The 13,680-nt window shown below is 46.4% G+C and overlaps 1 protein-coding gene across 4 annotated transcripts in view; it reads left to right on the top strand.

Annotated features, from left to right (window-relative positions):
- Positions 1-13,680, top strand: part of RMC1 (regulator of MON1-CCZ1) — a 1,737,150-nt gene that overhangs the window by 790,030 nt on the left and 933,440 nt on the right. For 2 of the 4 annotated variants that reach the window (XM_069620903.1, XM_069620904.1), the window contains exons 10-11: positions 1,498-1,590; positions 6,616-6,727. In XM_069620903.1, coding sequence (XP_069477004.1) covers positions 1,498-1,590; positions 6,616-6,727 — 205 coding nt within the window. The remainder of the gene's footprint in view (positions 1-1,497; positions 1,591-6,615; positions 6,728-13,680) is intronic. The other 2 variants (XM_069620905.1, XM_069620906.1) reach the window with 1 other exon arrangement.

The following is a 13,680-nucleotide window of genomic DNA, read 5'->3' on the forward strand; positions in this document are numbered from 1 at the left end:
AAGATTGCTACAAGGTAATAATAATCCCTTAACCTTCTGGACTGGGCTGGCCACCTTGACCTTCTAACTGGTCCCTTTCTTTGGTCCAACTCCTTTTTGAACCGTTACAAGACTTTTGTGCACTGCAACCGTGTGACCTTTGACACATTTCGTTTTGATCCTCTTAAAGTGGATCCGGCCTACTGACTCTAAACTCAGTGTTACTTTGCCTTCCTCTCTTGTGTTCGTGAAAAAGTGTTGGGATCTGTTTCAATCTATTCTCTGCTTTTCTCTCCCTTTTAAAAACGAATTATTAGAGTGCCATCTACGTTAAGCGCTCGCCGCTGTCTGAAAATAAGTGGGGCTTTACTTAAGACTTGTCTAATATTCTTCTAAGGGAGTGTATATCTTTTAGTGACTGTGTTTTTGAATTGCTTACTATTAGTGCCTGTGTGTTTTTCTAGATGTGGTTTTAAATAATTATATCTCTTTTACACCCAGCCCTGGTCAGCGTTTACTTGTTCTATTGTGTCCTCTTGAACTATTGTGAATACTCTGTATACTGCCTAACTCTTCTTGAGGGAAGTCTGACTGCTCAGCCACAGCTACCAAGTGAATCTGTGTGGTACAGACTGCTACCAAGTGGGTATACTGCCAAACACCTGTAGTCTTAAATCTTTTGCAGTGGTCCCAGAGGGAACTGCAAAGGTTTCTTCCTACCAGCCAGGACTAAAGAAACTTCGAACACTGCTTCAAGTACTTCTGCCATAAGGTTTCCATTCAGCTTGCTTCTTTATTGCCCCCTCTTGGCTTTGGCAATAGTGATTATTAACTTGTTTTAGTATTGCCCTTTCTTGGCTTTGGCAACAATATTTCTTGTCATCTTCTTGCTATATTGCCCTCTTTTGGTTCTTGCAATTATTCAGCCATTCATAAGTCTTCTTGTCTACTCCTGCAGTTCTTATTTTGCCACTTTAGCTTCTTTGTATCAATTCGGTATTTAAAGTTATTAGTGTTCTGCCACTTTATTTCTCATTGCCTTCTGCTTTTTTCGCTGCTTTCGGCATGCCAAACTGGTTCTCCTCACCCCGTGGCCCGCACTGGCAGGGAGAGGAGCCTTCCTTGCTCCACAAACACTCTGGTGCTAGCCTGCCCACCGGAACACCGATTGCAACACAGACATTTTTTTAAACTCGTGCTACCCACTCCGGCATCTCTTCTTTTCTGCTTCCTCTGCTGCCACTGCAACATGGAGTCAATGCAGACACTCCAGCTTCTACCACTCCTAATGGCCTGCACCTGAGGGGGCCCTTTATACTCACAAGTCCGTCTCAGATGTGGGTCATTAGAATCACTAGACTGCACCTTGAAGTCTAGTGCCTCCAAATCTCTCTTCCTCTTTCCAGTACTTTGGGTATTGTGGGACTTGAAGTCCCCAGTCTTTAGATTACCTTTTTCTTGCTGAACAATGTCTCATCAATGTACTAATTTCACTTCTATTATTAACTACATTTTCAGGAGGTAACTGAAAAGGAGACAATGTTTGTTTTGGAATCAAAGGAGAGATGTCATTTGGGGGTCACCAGGGGTCTCCGTTGCACCCGTAAAAAGGTATTTAAAAAAAACGTTTTTTTAAAGCATTTTTTTAAATGGAAGCTCATGGGCTGTGGCCAGCGCCATGTGGCTCTTCGTTTCTGGGGTGGCTGGCTTTCTTGTTCAGGCCTCTTACAAAAAACAGGGTGTTCCACAAGTGTAATACTTTGAGAAGTGATTCTAAATAAGAAAGAATAGGAATAACAAATAATTTTACTTTCTGGAATACTATACAATAATTGCTAGACTCATTAAAGGTTCATTTCTGGTGAGTCTCTGATTTAGTCTGTTTTTAAACACCTCAAATTTACAATGCAGACAAAAACTTCCAAAAAGCATTTAGAGTAGAATAAGCATCCATTTCTGACAATGCATTTTGCTTTTCGCAAGTTGCAGATATAGCATGTTTTTTTCTGCCATGGTCTCTGTTAAGATCAAGACATTCTATCTCGGTGTCCTCTGTCACTTGACTAAATCCTTGTGCCTAAAAGCTTGTATACAGTGTAGAGATGTTTGACCATATCACATAAAGTGGCCCTTGATTTCATTGTGCCACAATTAATGCTTTATTGTAATGTGTCTATCTTTCCCATCTCCATGGCATGCTGTTCAGGGTGTTTGTTTGCATGTATGAGGTAACAAGTGCCCAGAGTATGGGATGCTGTGTCAGTGCACTGCTTTCCCTGCGCTACTCTAAACTCTTTAATACACAGTTATGAACCCTCTCAATGGTATGTTTTTTGCCAACATCTGAAGCCTGAAAAGTAGATACATGCAGGCTTGACATGTGCCCAACTTTTCACCAGAACTGCTGTTCAATCTCAATTACCAGTTTAATAGTATACACTACAGAGTGTAATTTGCTTTCTTTTTAAAAAAAATGTTTTAACTCTTTATTTAACAGTTTGAGTTACAAGAATGAATACAACAATCTTCATATCATAACAAAATGTCCAAATTGTAAAACTCAGAAAAACAACAGAATTGAAGATAAACAAATGTCTAACAATATGGACATCCATAACAAATGTAAAATAACATTTTTGAACTCTATAAAAGATTCACAACACATAACCATTAAGACAAAACAACATAGAAACACACAACTAAACAGTCCTTCACCACCTCCCACTCAAAGAATAGGCCATCAAACACTGGAATCTATGTATTCAACCATATAGGTTATTAAAAGGCCCCCAAAGCCGATGACAACGTCCCTCCCTTCCCTGTCCAAAAAGCATAACTTTATCATATTTCGACAAGACTTGCATGCCAAAAAGCCATTCCTCCACACCAGGTTTCTTTCTAGATTTCCAAACTCGCAAGATCTGTTTCATTGCCAAAACCAAAACTCTATTAATCTAATCTGCACTCTCCCTAGCCCTGTCTCCTCTCCCCCTGTTGGACAACAATATGGTCGAAAGGAATGTGCGCGGAAGTTTCTCTTCCAACACAAGATCCAACCTGTCCAATACATTGGACCAAAAATCAGATACTCTCGAGCACATACGTAACATATGCATCAGAGAACCCCCGCTACATCCACATCCCCAACACGAATCAGAGTCCGAAAGTCCCAACCTGGCCATCTTAGACGGTGTCCAATATAATCTATAGAGGATCCTTTGTCTAATATATCTCAATTGCAAATCCATCTTCACTTGAACCCCCAAATGAACTAAATGGGTCCACTCTTTAACAGGGATATCCGCTCCAACATCATCTGCCCAGGAATGGTGAAGTCTATCCCAAGCCCTCACAACCGCTTTATCCATCGGCATTAATCCCAAATACGTGGAAACCACATATGAGGCAGAACTGAGAAGTTCACACAATGAAGGTCTCTCCTCCATGACCCCACTGTCCAACATTCCTGTCCGTTCAGTCAAGAGTGCATTCAAAGCATCTTAACGTCTTTTCTCTCTAGCTCCAATCCCAAAAGACGTTCTCAATTGGTCTAAGGGAATCACCAATTGAGAACGTCTTTTGGCCGTCTAGCCACACATCACAAATACGAAGGATGCCTCTACTGATCCAGCTCTTCCAGCATAAGGGCCGGTTAGCTAACTGCAAACATGCATTTTTCACAAAGATGCATCATAATGCATCCAAGCATTTCCCCCATCAATTTCAATAAAGCGCAACATCGGCTCCGTAGTAGCGCACATTGTAGGTAACTTCTTCACTGAAGGCGGTACTTTCAACATAGAATATATATCTCTAAGAGCATAAGGTAAAAATTGGGAACTCTCAATAATATTCCAATTGGGAGCATAGTCACGGTTATCAGAGAAGTATGAGGTTGATTTTTTTCAAGAGAAAACCCATACAATAATTTGTCAAGATCGGGTATCCAAATCCCCCATCTTTCACAGGACATGTCAAAATATATTTAGGTACTTTAGGCCTTTTACCAACCCCCCAAAGAAAACCCTGGAATGCTTTGTCAACAGGAGCCAGTACTTTTTTGCGAATTTTAGGGGGATGGACTGTATGATGTAAAGAATTTTTTGTAAAAGTACCATTTTAATTGCATTGATCTTGGCCCATATCCCATCTTCAACTGGTTCCACTTCAATATGTCCCTATTAATTACCTCCAATATTCACAATACATTAAAAGTTGCCATTCTTTTCAAGTCTCGGACCAAGTAAACACCCAAGTACTTCACTGCCCTCATCTCCCAGTGACAGTTCCAAGAGCCCAAAACACCACGTGGGATATCGACATCCAAAGGGAAGGCCACCGTTTTTCCCCAATTTATCTTGTGGCCCGACAAACAACCCACTTCTTCAAACATCTGTTTGAGTCTCACACATCCTTCTGCTGGATTAGACAAAACAATAGTCATGTCATCATCATAGCACAGAACTTTCATCTCATTATCTCCGAACCGAAGTCCATGAAGGCCCTGTTCCTGTTTCAAGTATAAAATGAGGGGTTCCAGTGCCAGATTAAATAGGTACGGAGACAATGGACAACCCTGTCTAGTCCCCCTAGATAACAAGAATGAAGAGGACATAACCCTGTTAACCCACACCTTCGCACTAATATCAGAATTCAATGCTCGTATAGTATTAATGAATGTAGTACCAAATCCCATCCTCTCAAGGGTGTGGTAAAGAAAAGACCAATTGACCCTGTCAAAGGCCTTTTCCGTGTCCATAAAAAGCAACAGGGTATCCTGAATTCTTGTCTTCTGTAAACTCATAACATCAATCAACGTCCTAATATGGTCATAGCCATATCTACCTTTCATAAATCCAACCTGTGAACTACCTATCAGTTTACCAATGCACCCATCCAGTCTATTGGTCAATATTCTAGTACAAATCTTGAGGTCCACATTCAGAAGAGAAACCGGCCTATAATTTTCACATTTCTTACCATCTTTCCCTGGTTTTGGAAGTACAACTACACAAGCCTCTTTCATGGTGGGACAAATGATCCCGTCTCTCATGAAACCATTGTAATTTGCTTTCTGACTTTGAGAACATTGAGATATGTAATAGCTCATTTTACAATAGACTGTTAGATCGTTCAGTGGGTTGAGTGCTCGCTGCTGCTATGTTTGTGTGACCTGCAGGTTGTAGGCTTGAATCCTGGCATGGCCAACTCTACCTTTTTATCCTTCTGAGGTTGATGATGAGTACCTTCACAGGTTGGGTGATATTGCATGTATGTTTGTTCTGTATAAAGCGCTTAAGCGTAAGTGCTATACAAATGCTATACAATAACACATCATCATTTGGCTTTGGGCATCTGCTTGCATTCACAGTAATTTGGTAATATTGGCCTATACACACTGATATTAACGATACATATGGTGATCCATTCTTGTATGAAATGTGTGTCACATTAGGGATATCGTAACCATATTTTTCGTAGTGTACTTTGGAACAATGCTATGTGATGCCACTTACTGTTTTGTCAAGGGGTGAAAGGTTGTTTTCCTGTAATGTCACCAGAGATCAAGGCTTGTGTGATGTAATTTCTGCTACTCCTGGCCTTTTGGTGAAATGACGTCCCTGAGATGGTAATGTTCTGATGTCCACATTTAACATTCTCCTGTTGGCTGCAAGAATAACTTTGAAACTGACAACAAGCCATTACATATCATGGCATCACCGACATCTCTTCCTCTGAGGGAGACAAATACTGTGTCTCACCCAACAGAGCCCTCCTATTCCCTTGGGACCCTTCTCCTCCCAGGTGATCCTTCAGGCTAATACCACCCCCAGAATTAGGATCAGGTAGCGGTTGCCTTCCCCTGGCCACCTGGTAGGAGACTTTAGGTAGGGTTTCTGTGAGGACTCTGCAAGATTCATCACATAGGGGCAACGTGTTTTTTGTGCACTCTAAACCAGCTGAAGCATTTTTGCAGTTCATTGGTGGTGGTGTGTGAGCGGGGGAGTGGCATGAGGCTAGTGCTCTTCATTGAAATGGAGCAGATGTATTTGCCTTAATGTTGGGCCCTCACTCTGGAGGATTAGTGGGGATTCTAATGGCGAACTCTAAGCTTACCCTTTTCTTTTTTCTTCTGGTTGCTTAGGCACCATGGGGTGGGGATTTAGAGCATAGGGAATGTTGTATTATTTGCAAATGATGGGGCCTTTAAATTATATTGGTATCTCCAAGCTTTCTTTATGCACTTTCCCGTAATTGCCATGGTCTCCTAAATAGTTGTTTCTCCCCATTCAGTCTTGTTCTGGCTCTCTCTTGGGGCTCTCCTACCTTCTTTTTCAACCTCACTATCTTTCTCTGTGCCTTTCTATTTGATCTTACTACTTTCTCTTTTCTCGTTTCCACATCCTCCTCTTTTGTACTAGATAGTTCTGTACTTTTTGTCTGGGGATAAATTATTAAATTCTTTGAATGAGGGGAAGGGTGGTATTTTGTCCTGGAAATTGGTTGCCTACTTCTAGTGATGACTTTCTACAGTATTGTTTTTATGCATATTTGTAATATTACGACTTTGTAACGACAATAAGAAATGTTTTCTTTTTTAAACCCTCTGGCTGATCATTTATTTCAATATTGCAGACTTCAGTGATATTTGATATCAAATTACGAGGGGAATTTGACGGCACACTTACTTATCATCGACCTGTTCTTCCAGCTCGATCGCTACAACCTTGCCAGATGGCTGCGGCAGGTATGAGTGCCTAATGATTTATTTGAGTTGAGCCTTTTAAGAGACCTTGAAGTAAACTGCTATCTGTGAAGTGTTAAAAACATGCTAGTAGTGCAGAAAGACTTTGTAGCGCAGCAACTGAAAAAAGTAAAATATAAACTAGCATTGATCAAGCCAACAATCCTGGCTTCAACTTATGCCAGCCATTTTATGACCAGCTACAACCTCATGTTGCAATGTGCAGTCTCTTATGCTTTAGTACTATGATGTCATGCTCTTCAAAGTGCAGAAAAAAAGAATGCCTCACTCAAATTAATTGGGTTCAAAGCTTTTTGGCTCTGATGAAGATCACAATACACTGTTTGTTGGACTGCAAAATGTCCTCCTTAAGATTAAGGATTTCATTTCTTGTGATTTTGGTTGGTGGTTTTTAGGGTCCTCTTGACTTTTTTGCTTTCTTCTTCCCCCTTTTGGATCACTGACCTGTTTTAGTGTCCGAGGAACCTCTACTGTATAATACATTTATTCAAGTTAACTGGTTTACAAAGTATAATTTACACCATATAAATGCACTATTTTTTCGTCCTGTTCTATCATAACAGATCTGCAATCATATTGCCTTAAAACATAGTAGCATTCATAATGGATATTTGATGTCCACTCATTAATCTAAACCAAAATTCATCTGTGTTTAAAAAGGCTTTGTTATGAACAAGATTTAGATTATATTAATGTATGAACACTTTCTGTTACTTGAGCCTTTCATGATTCAAGTTATAACAGCAATGGAACATTAAAACTACATAAGATGGAGGCCACACAGGGGGCGCACAGATGATGGAACCCTAATCCGTGCCCTCGTGTCCCGCGAGGTAAGAAAAGTGGCCTGAGCCCCCACTTCTTGACCCTGCGCGGGAAACTTTGGCATGAATGTTTCGTCAGAAGGCCCCCAGGCACCCGGGGAGAAGTAAAGGGCGAGATTGGCGCCCTGTGCCCAGAGATCTGTGCTGCAAGTGGGAAAGTGAAAGTAACTTTCCCCGCTCGTGGCGGTTCCAGCTCGGGAGGACATGCAGAGGCACAGTGGTTAGAGGACGCCGTCGGAAGAGGTCAAGATCAGGTGGGTGGTCCCTGCCTAAACACACAGCAGCTCTCCCCAATACAGAGGCTGTCACACTACCAGCCCCCTTGCCACACTCTCGAATGGACAGAACAGGCTGCCAGTATAAGGCCTGCCACACTCTAACCCCCAGGGGGCCAATAGACATAGGGAAAAGGCTGTTCCTGGATGCACAGCGGGGGGGGGGTGGAGAACTTGTATAATTGGACCACCAGGAGGGGGCTGAGGAGGACTAGGGGACTGCAGGAGCCCCCAGCGGAATTCATCAACCCCTGAGGGTCGCAAAAGTGCCCATGAACACAGGGAGGCATGGGCCTCCGACATTGCGCCTGCCTCCCTAGGGACCTATATACGGGTGAACTACCCCAGGCTGGGGCCACATAGCAAGGAGGAACCTTCAACCCCATGCCCCACAACCCGTAGGCCCGCACTGGGAGGTGTATTGCAGTGTGAGGGACAGGGTCCCACCGCCCAGCTCACAACCCTGAAACGTAAGCCCTAGGCCACAGGAGGGCCGAAACACCTGGAGCAGCCAAGTGACGCCCGCAGAACCCAGGATACACAGGGACCCCGGAAGGTGTAGGCCCCGATACCGGGGCATGTTCCCGCCTTTGGGGCCAAAAGACTGACTGGTGTCCACAGCGGCCCGGCAGCGGCACTGAGAGGACTGGTTGGTGTGGCCTGGTGTTGCCCACTGGAGGCTCCCGGTGGAGGGGAGCCCCCTCAAAAGCGATTGACAGAGGGTGTACGAGGAAGGCCGCCATAGCAGGCATGGAGGGTGTGACTCCCCAAGCACTGAAACGGCGCCAGCAAATTAGACCCAGCCTAGGACCGGATCCCGGGAATCCCCCATGGAGGACATCCCGTGGATAACCAGTGTCATATGGACTGGGCATTGAGGCTCTCTATATACGGATACACCCCAAGGGTGGACACACAGACAGCGGGTCAGAAGGAGACCATAGCAGGGAAGGAAGAAGACTCCTTGGTGACGAAAAAGGACATGGCCTCAATAATGGATGAGATCAGGAGCATGAGAGCGGACATAGACGGCAAGGTGGACTAAATCACGCAGAGGATTGATAAAATTGAGGAGAGATTATAGGAGGTGGAGCACAACCAGTCATCCCTGGATACACTGGAAACACAAATGGATGTGTGAATGGCCAAAATCGAGTGCAGGGAGGCTGAGATTACTCTGAAAATTGATGACTTTGAGAATTGGGAGAGGAGAAATAATCTCAGGATTTTCAGAAAACCGAAAAAAGAAGGGGAGATGGAGGGAGACCTGAAGAGAAACCTGTATGAAATCACAAAGCTGATATTCAGGGATGACTCTATAGATTAACCCAAAATCGAGAGAATACATAGAGCAGGAGGCGTCCCCGGGGGCCCCATATCTGTTCTCATCCGCCTCCACAGCCATCCGGACAAGGTCAAAATCCTCAAACGCCAAGAAGGTAGGACCCGTCATCTATGGGGATGCCAGAGTCACTTTATTTCAGGGCCTAGCATCCCTGGCCCTAGCCAAAAGAAGACTGTCAACCTCTCACCAAATGGCTGAATGAAAATGGGATTCACTACAGATGGGGGTTTCCCGTTCTCAATCTCGTTTACAGACACAAATCGACCACGAAGGAAGAGATCAGCAGAGCTAAGAACTAGTTGCTGGGAGATGCAGGAGCCCCCTCGGGTTTGCAGGAAAAGAACAACGGGGAGATGCAGTGGCAGATCAAAGACCCGAGAAGAAAACGCATTCCCCGAGCCAGGAAGTATAGGAAGCTGAACGCTTCTCCTGCAGCTAAAACCTGACCGGAGCCTGCATTGGCCTCACAAATACACTCAGTTGTTCTGCGGTTTGGAGAAAGGGGGTGGGGGGCGTGAGTGGAAGGGGTGGACTTTGTACGGGACATGCATGAATTAATGGCTGTTGTCTGGATGAGGTCCGCAGGGTAAGAATTTGGAGGTTGATTGCATGCTGTTTGTGCCGATGGAATAGTTGGGGATGGGGGGGCAGGGAACCAGTAGCAAAGCAGGATGAGGAGAAGTAGGCCCCAAGAAGTGCTAATGTGATGACCGCACCGGAGGGTGGGCAGCAACTGGGGACTAAGCGATCTTTGGTGGCCAGGGAATTTAAGCGTTCTGGCTTGGATATCCTCTTCTTACAGGAGATGAAATAAATGCAGGGGAAGAAAGGAGGATCTCTACTGGCTGAGGGGTACATGAATTTTGGGGCTCGGGTCCTTGTAGGAAAACAGGAGTCGGAATCTTGGTCCGTAAGGCACTTAGGATGGTGGTAGCGAAGGTTTGGTCAGATGTAGAGGGAAGAGCCCTTTTGGTCTCTGGGAGTATTCACAGGGTTGATTTCACATTTTCCAAGATATATGCCCCTAACCAGGGGCAGCTGAGATTTATGAAGGGTACCCTTGCCAACATACTCAGTGAAAGCACAGGGCGCATCTGGTTTTGAATGGGGACTTTAATGGACAGAGAGGGGACGCGGGACGGAGAGCAGACTTCCCCGAAGACGTCCTATGGTGAGATTTGAGAAACGCTAGACTTAAATTGCCTACAGGACATCTGGCATCAGCTCTACCCCCCAGGAGAGGGGCTACACATTTTCACCCCCGGCCCCACGGGACCTACACGAGGATAGACTACCTGTTAATTTCTGGGGAGTTATGGGAAATCGCACAGGGTGCAGGGATTCAGGCCATCGCGTTGTCAGACCACGATCTGGTCACACTGGATGTGGACTGCTTGAGCATGAACCCCAAGGGCTCTAGACGGAGGTGTAATTAATCCCTTTTTAAAGACCCTGTGTTTCCGGGTGAGCTCCAGACTGAGATTAGGGAATTCTTTATCACGAACCACACGGGCGAAGTAAGAAAGAGAACAGTGTGGGAAGCGTGTAAGGCGACCTGGCGGGGAATAATGATCAGGGAGGGTGCACGGAAAAAAAGAGAACGGGCCCTTATTGAACAGGGGGTTAAGGGAGGAGATCAAAATGCTGGAAAAGAGGGCACGGGCATCAGCGGAGGGAAAGGTGGAACTCCTCGTGGAGGATAGGGGAAAGAGGCATGCACTGCGACTACTCGAGGAGGGGAAAATAGTTCAGAACCTCCAATTCCTCAAGCAGAAATTCTGTAAGAAGGGAGACCAGGCCGATCCTAGCGGCTAGGCTGAGGGGTCAGAGAGTAGAAAGGTTGGGGTCAGAAGTGGCTGCACATGTCAATGCCACAGTGTCGGTACCAGAGCAGATTCAGGAGGCTTTCGTCTCCTTCTATGAGACTCTCTACAAATCAGAGTCTACGCAAGACACTGAAGGTGTCAATGCATACCTGGTGGATATACCCTTCACAACGCTGTCAGGAGTGGAGTCTGGGGCCCTCGAGATACCCATAACAGTGGAGAACATCAGGAGAGCGGTTGCACGGATGCCCCTGGGCAAGGCGCTGGGCGACGATCGGCCGGGTTCTATAAATCAATCCTCGACGTCCTGCTTCCCTTTATGGTAGAACCCTTTAATGACATACTTGAGATGGGCGAGGGCCCGGACTCCTTCACCCAAGCACTTATTACGGTGATACCTAAGGAGGGGACGGACCACAGGAACTGTGGGGCATTTCGGCCCATCTCCCTCCTCAATATTGATGACAAAATGTATGCAAGGGAACTCGCGGCCAGGCTCGTGGGCCATATGCCCCGACTGATGCACCCGAACCCAGTGGGCTTTATGAAGGGCCAGAAGGGGGCAGACATGATGAGGAAATCCTTGCATCTAATCCACAAGGCATAGAGGGTACCAGGAGACCCCACATTCCTCTCAGTGGACGCAGAGAAGTCGTTTGATAGGGTAGAATGGGACTTCCTAAAAGCCGCCCTGATCAAGTGTGGTATTGGGGAAAGATCTCCCAGGGCATGTGTCTCAGTGAATGGTGGGTTCTCTCGATGGTTTGGCTTGGGGAGGGGCACAAGGCAGGGCTGCCCCCTTTCGCTGATGCTTTTTGCGCTCTTACTAGAGCCGCTTGCACAGAAGATCAGGGACGACCCCCTGGTTGAAGTGTTATGCATTGGGAGTTTGGAATATAAAGTAGCTTTATACGCTGACAACATGCTGTTACAAGTAACTAACCCCCTGATGTCACTGGCGCTCCAACTGATCGAACACTATGGCGGTATGTCAGAGTTCAAGATTAACAAATCTAAGTCTGTGCTTTTCTTTCTAAGCAAGACTAATGATGGAAAGACAGCCATATTCATGGCCCTTGGGATGCAGTTTAGTCTGGGTCCACTCAGGTACTTGGGGGTTAATGTCACCAGGGAGCTTGGAGATCTATATGAAGCAAACTTTTCCCCATTGATGGCCACGCTGCAGGGCGACCTGGAGAAGTGGAACAAGCTCATGGTCTCCTGGTTGGGGTGCCTTAACACCCTCAAGATGGTTCTCCTCCCTAGGATCCTCTATCTATTTCAAAAGCTTCCCATCAGGATTCCAGAATCGTATTTTCGGGAGACCAAGGGCTCTATACTGAAATTCCTCTGGCAAGGGAAGAAGGCTAGGATCCCTGCAGCGACTCTAGTTCTCCCGAAAGAAAAAGGAGGGGTGGGACTACCTGATATGAAACTGTACCATAAGGCCGACCAACTAAGAGTCTTGATACCTCACTTAAGAGCCCAGCAGTACCTCCAGTGTGTCGCGCTTGACAATATACACTTCTCCAGTATGGGGTCTGGCATGGATTCACATGCTCATGAATATTCCCCGTCGTCAGGCTGGGAATCCTCGGTAAAGAAAAAACCAGTATCAGTTTCGTTTCTGATCTGTCTTTCGTAGTAGTAACCAATCACTGATCTCTGCGTCATACTGACCACAGCCAATGACTGCCCTCTACCTAAGCCCCGCCTCTGGCAGCCATCTTCAGATTTTTACCGCACGTTCAAGTGTTGGGATCCTCGTGCTATTGCTCTCGAGCGTTAGTGCTATTTTTCACGTTTTTTCTCAAAAACTTTGATTTTTTCGGTCAAAAAAGAGCCTCAAGCTCCACCGTTTCTTCATCCGATCAACGGGGATCCGTGTCAGATTCGTCTACGCCCCTCAAGGGTGAAGAGTTCGTCGAGCCACGCTTTTGGAGGACTCCAGAAGTTTCTCAGGCCCATCTCTGACATGGCCCAGGAGAAGGGAAGCTCGACGCCCGGAAAGCTGTTCAGGGTCTGCCCTGGATGCCAGCTTCAGAATGTCTTTAAGGAGGACGAACACTCCTTTTGTCTTTACTGCCTACATGAGGACAAGACGCAGGTGGAGAAGGACTGTGCGTTTTGCGGCAATATGTCGGAGCGGACCATGAAGGACCGCCATCAACGTCTCGCCAACTGCTGGAAGGGAAGAGCCCGTCAGGCGAGAAGAAGAAGAAGAAATCCGAGCGGTCTTCTAAGACCTTTGAGGACGCCCCGGCGACGGTGGTCCAACACAAGGCCAAGCACCGCGAGTCCGCTGGCACCGGGAGTGCCGAACGGTCGGGCTCTACGGGCGCCAGGGCATCAACCACGAGCCAACGCTCTGGTTCGGGTAAGAGGAAGGCCGAGCACCCTAGCGAAGCTCCTGGAGAGGCCCCGGTCGAGCTCGAAGGCCCCATCGGAGGGAGAGCGAGGCAGTGTCCCTCCCCCCAAGGAGAAGGCGGTGAGCGCACCTAAGGTGGTGAAAGCCTTAATCCATCCGGCCAAGGCCTCTATCGAGACAGTCGCGGCGGCCCTGGCTCAGCCTGTGGAGGCTACACCAGTGGTGGCGACCTCGGGGCTCAGAGTCTCCCTGCCACCGCGGAGGGAGTCCTCTTTCATGCCAGACAGGACCCCCGTG

Source organism: Ambystoma mexicanum, chromosome 5q, assembly GCF_040938575.1.
Source record: "Ambystoma mexicanum isolate Mex_15411 chromosome 5q, UKY_AmexF1_1, whole genome shotgun sequence".
In the NCBI taxonomy this organism is placed as follows: Eukaryota; Metazoa; Chordata; class Amphibia; order Caudata; family Ambystomatidae; genus Ambystoma; species Ambystoma mexicanum.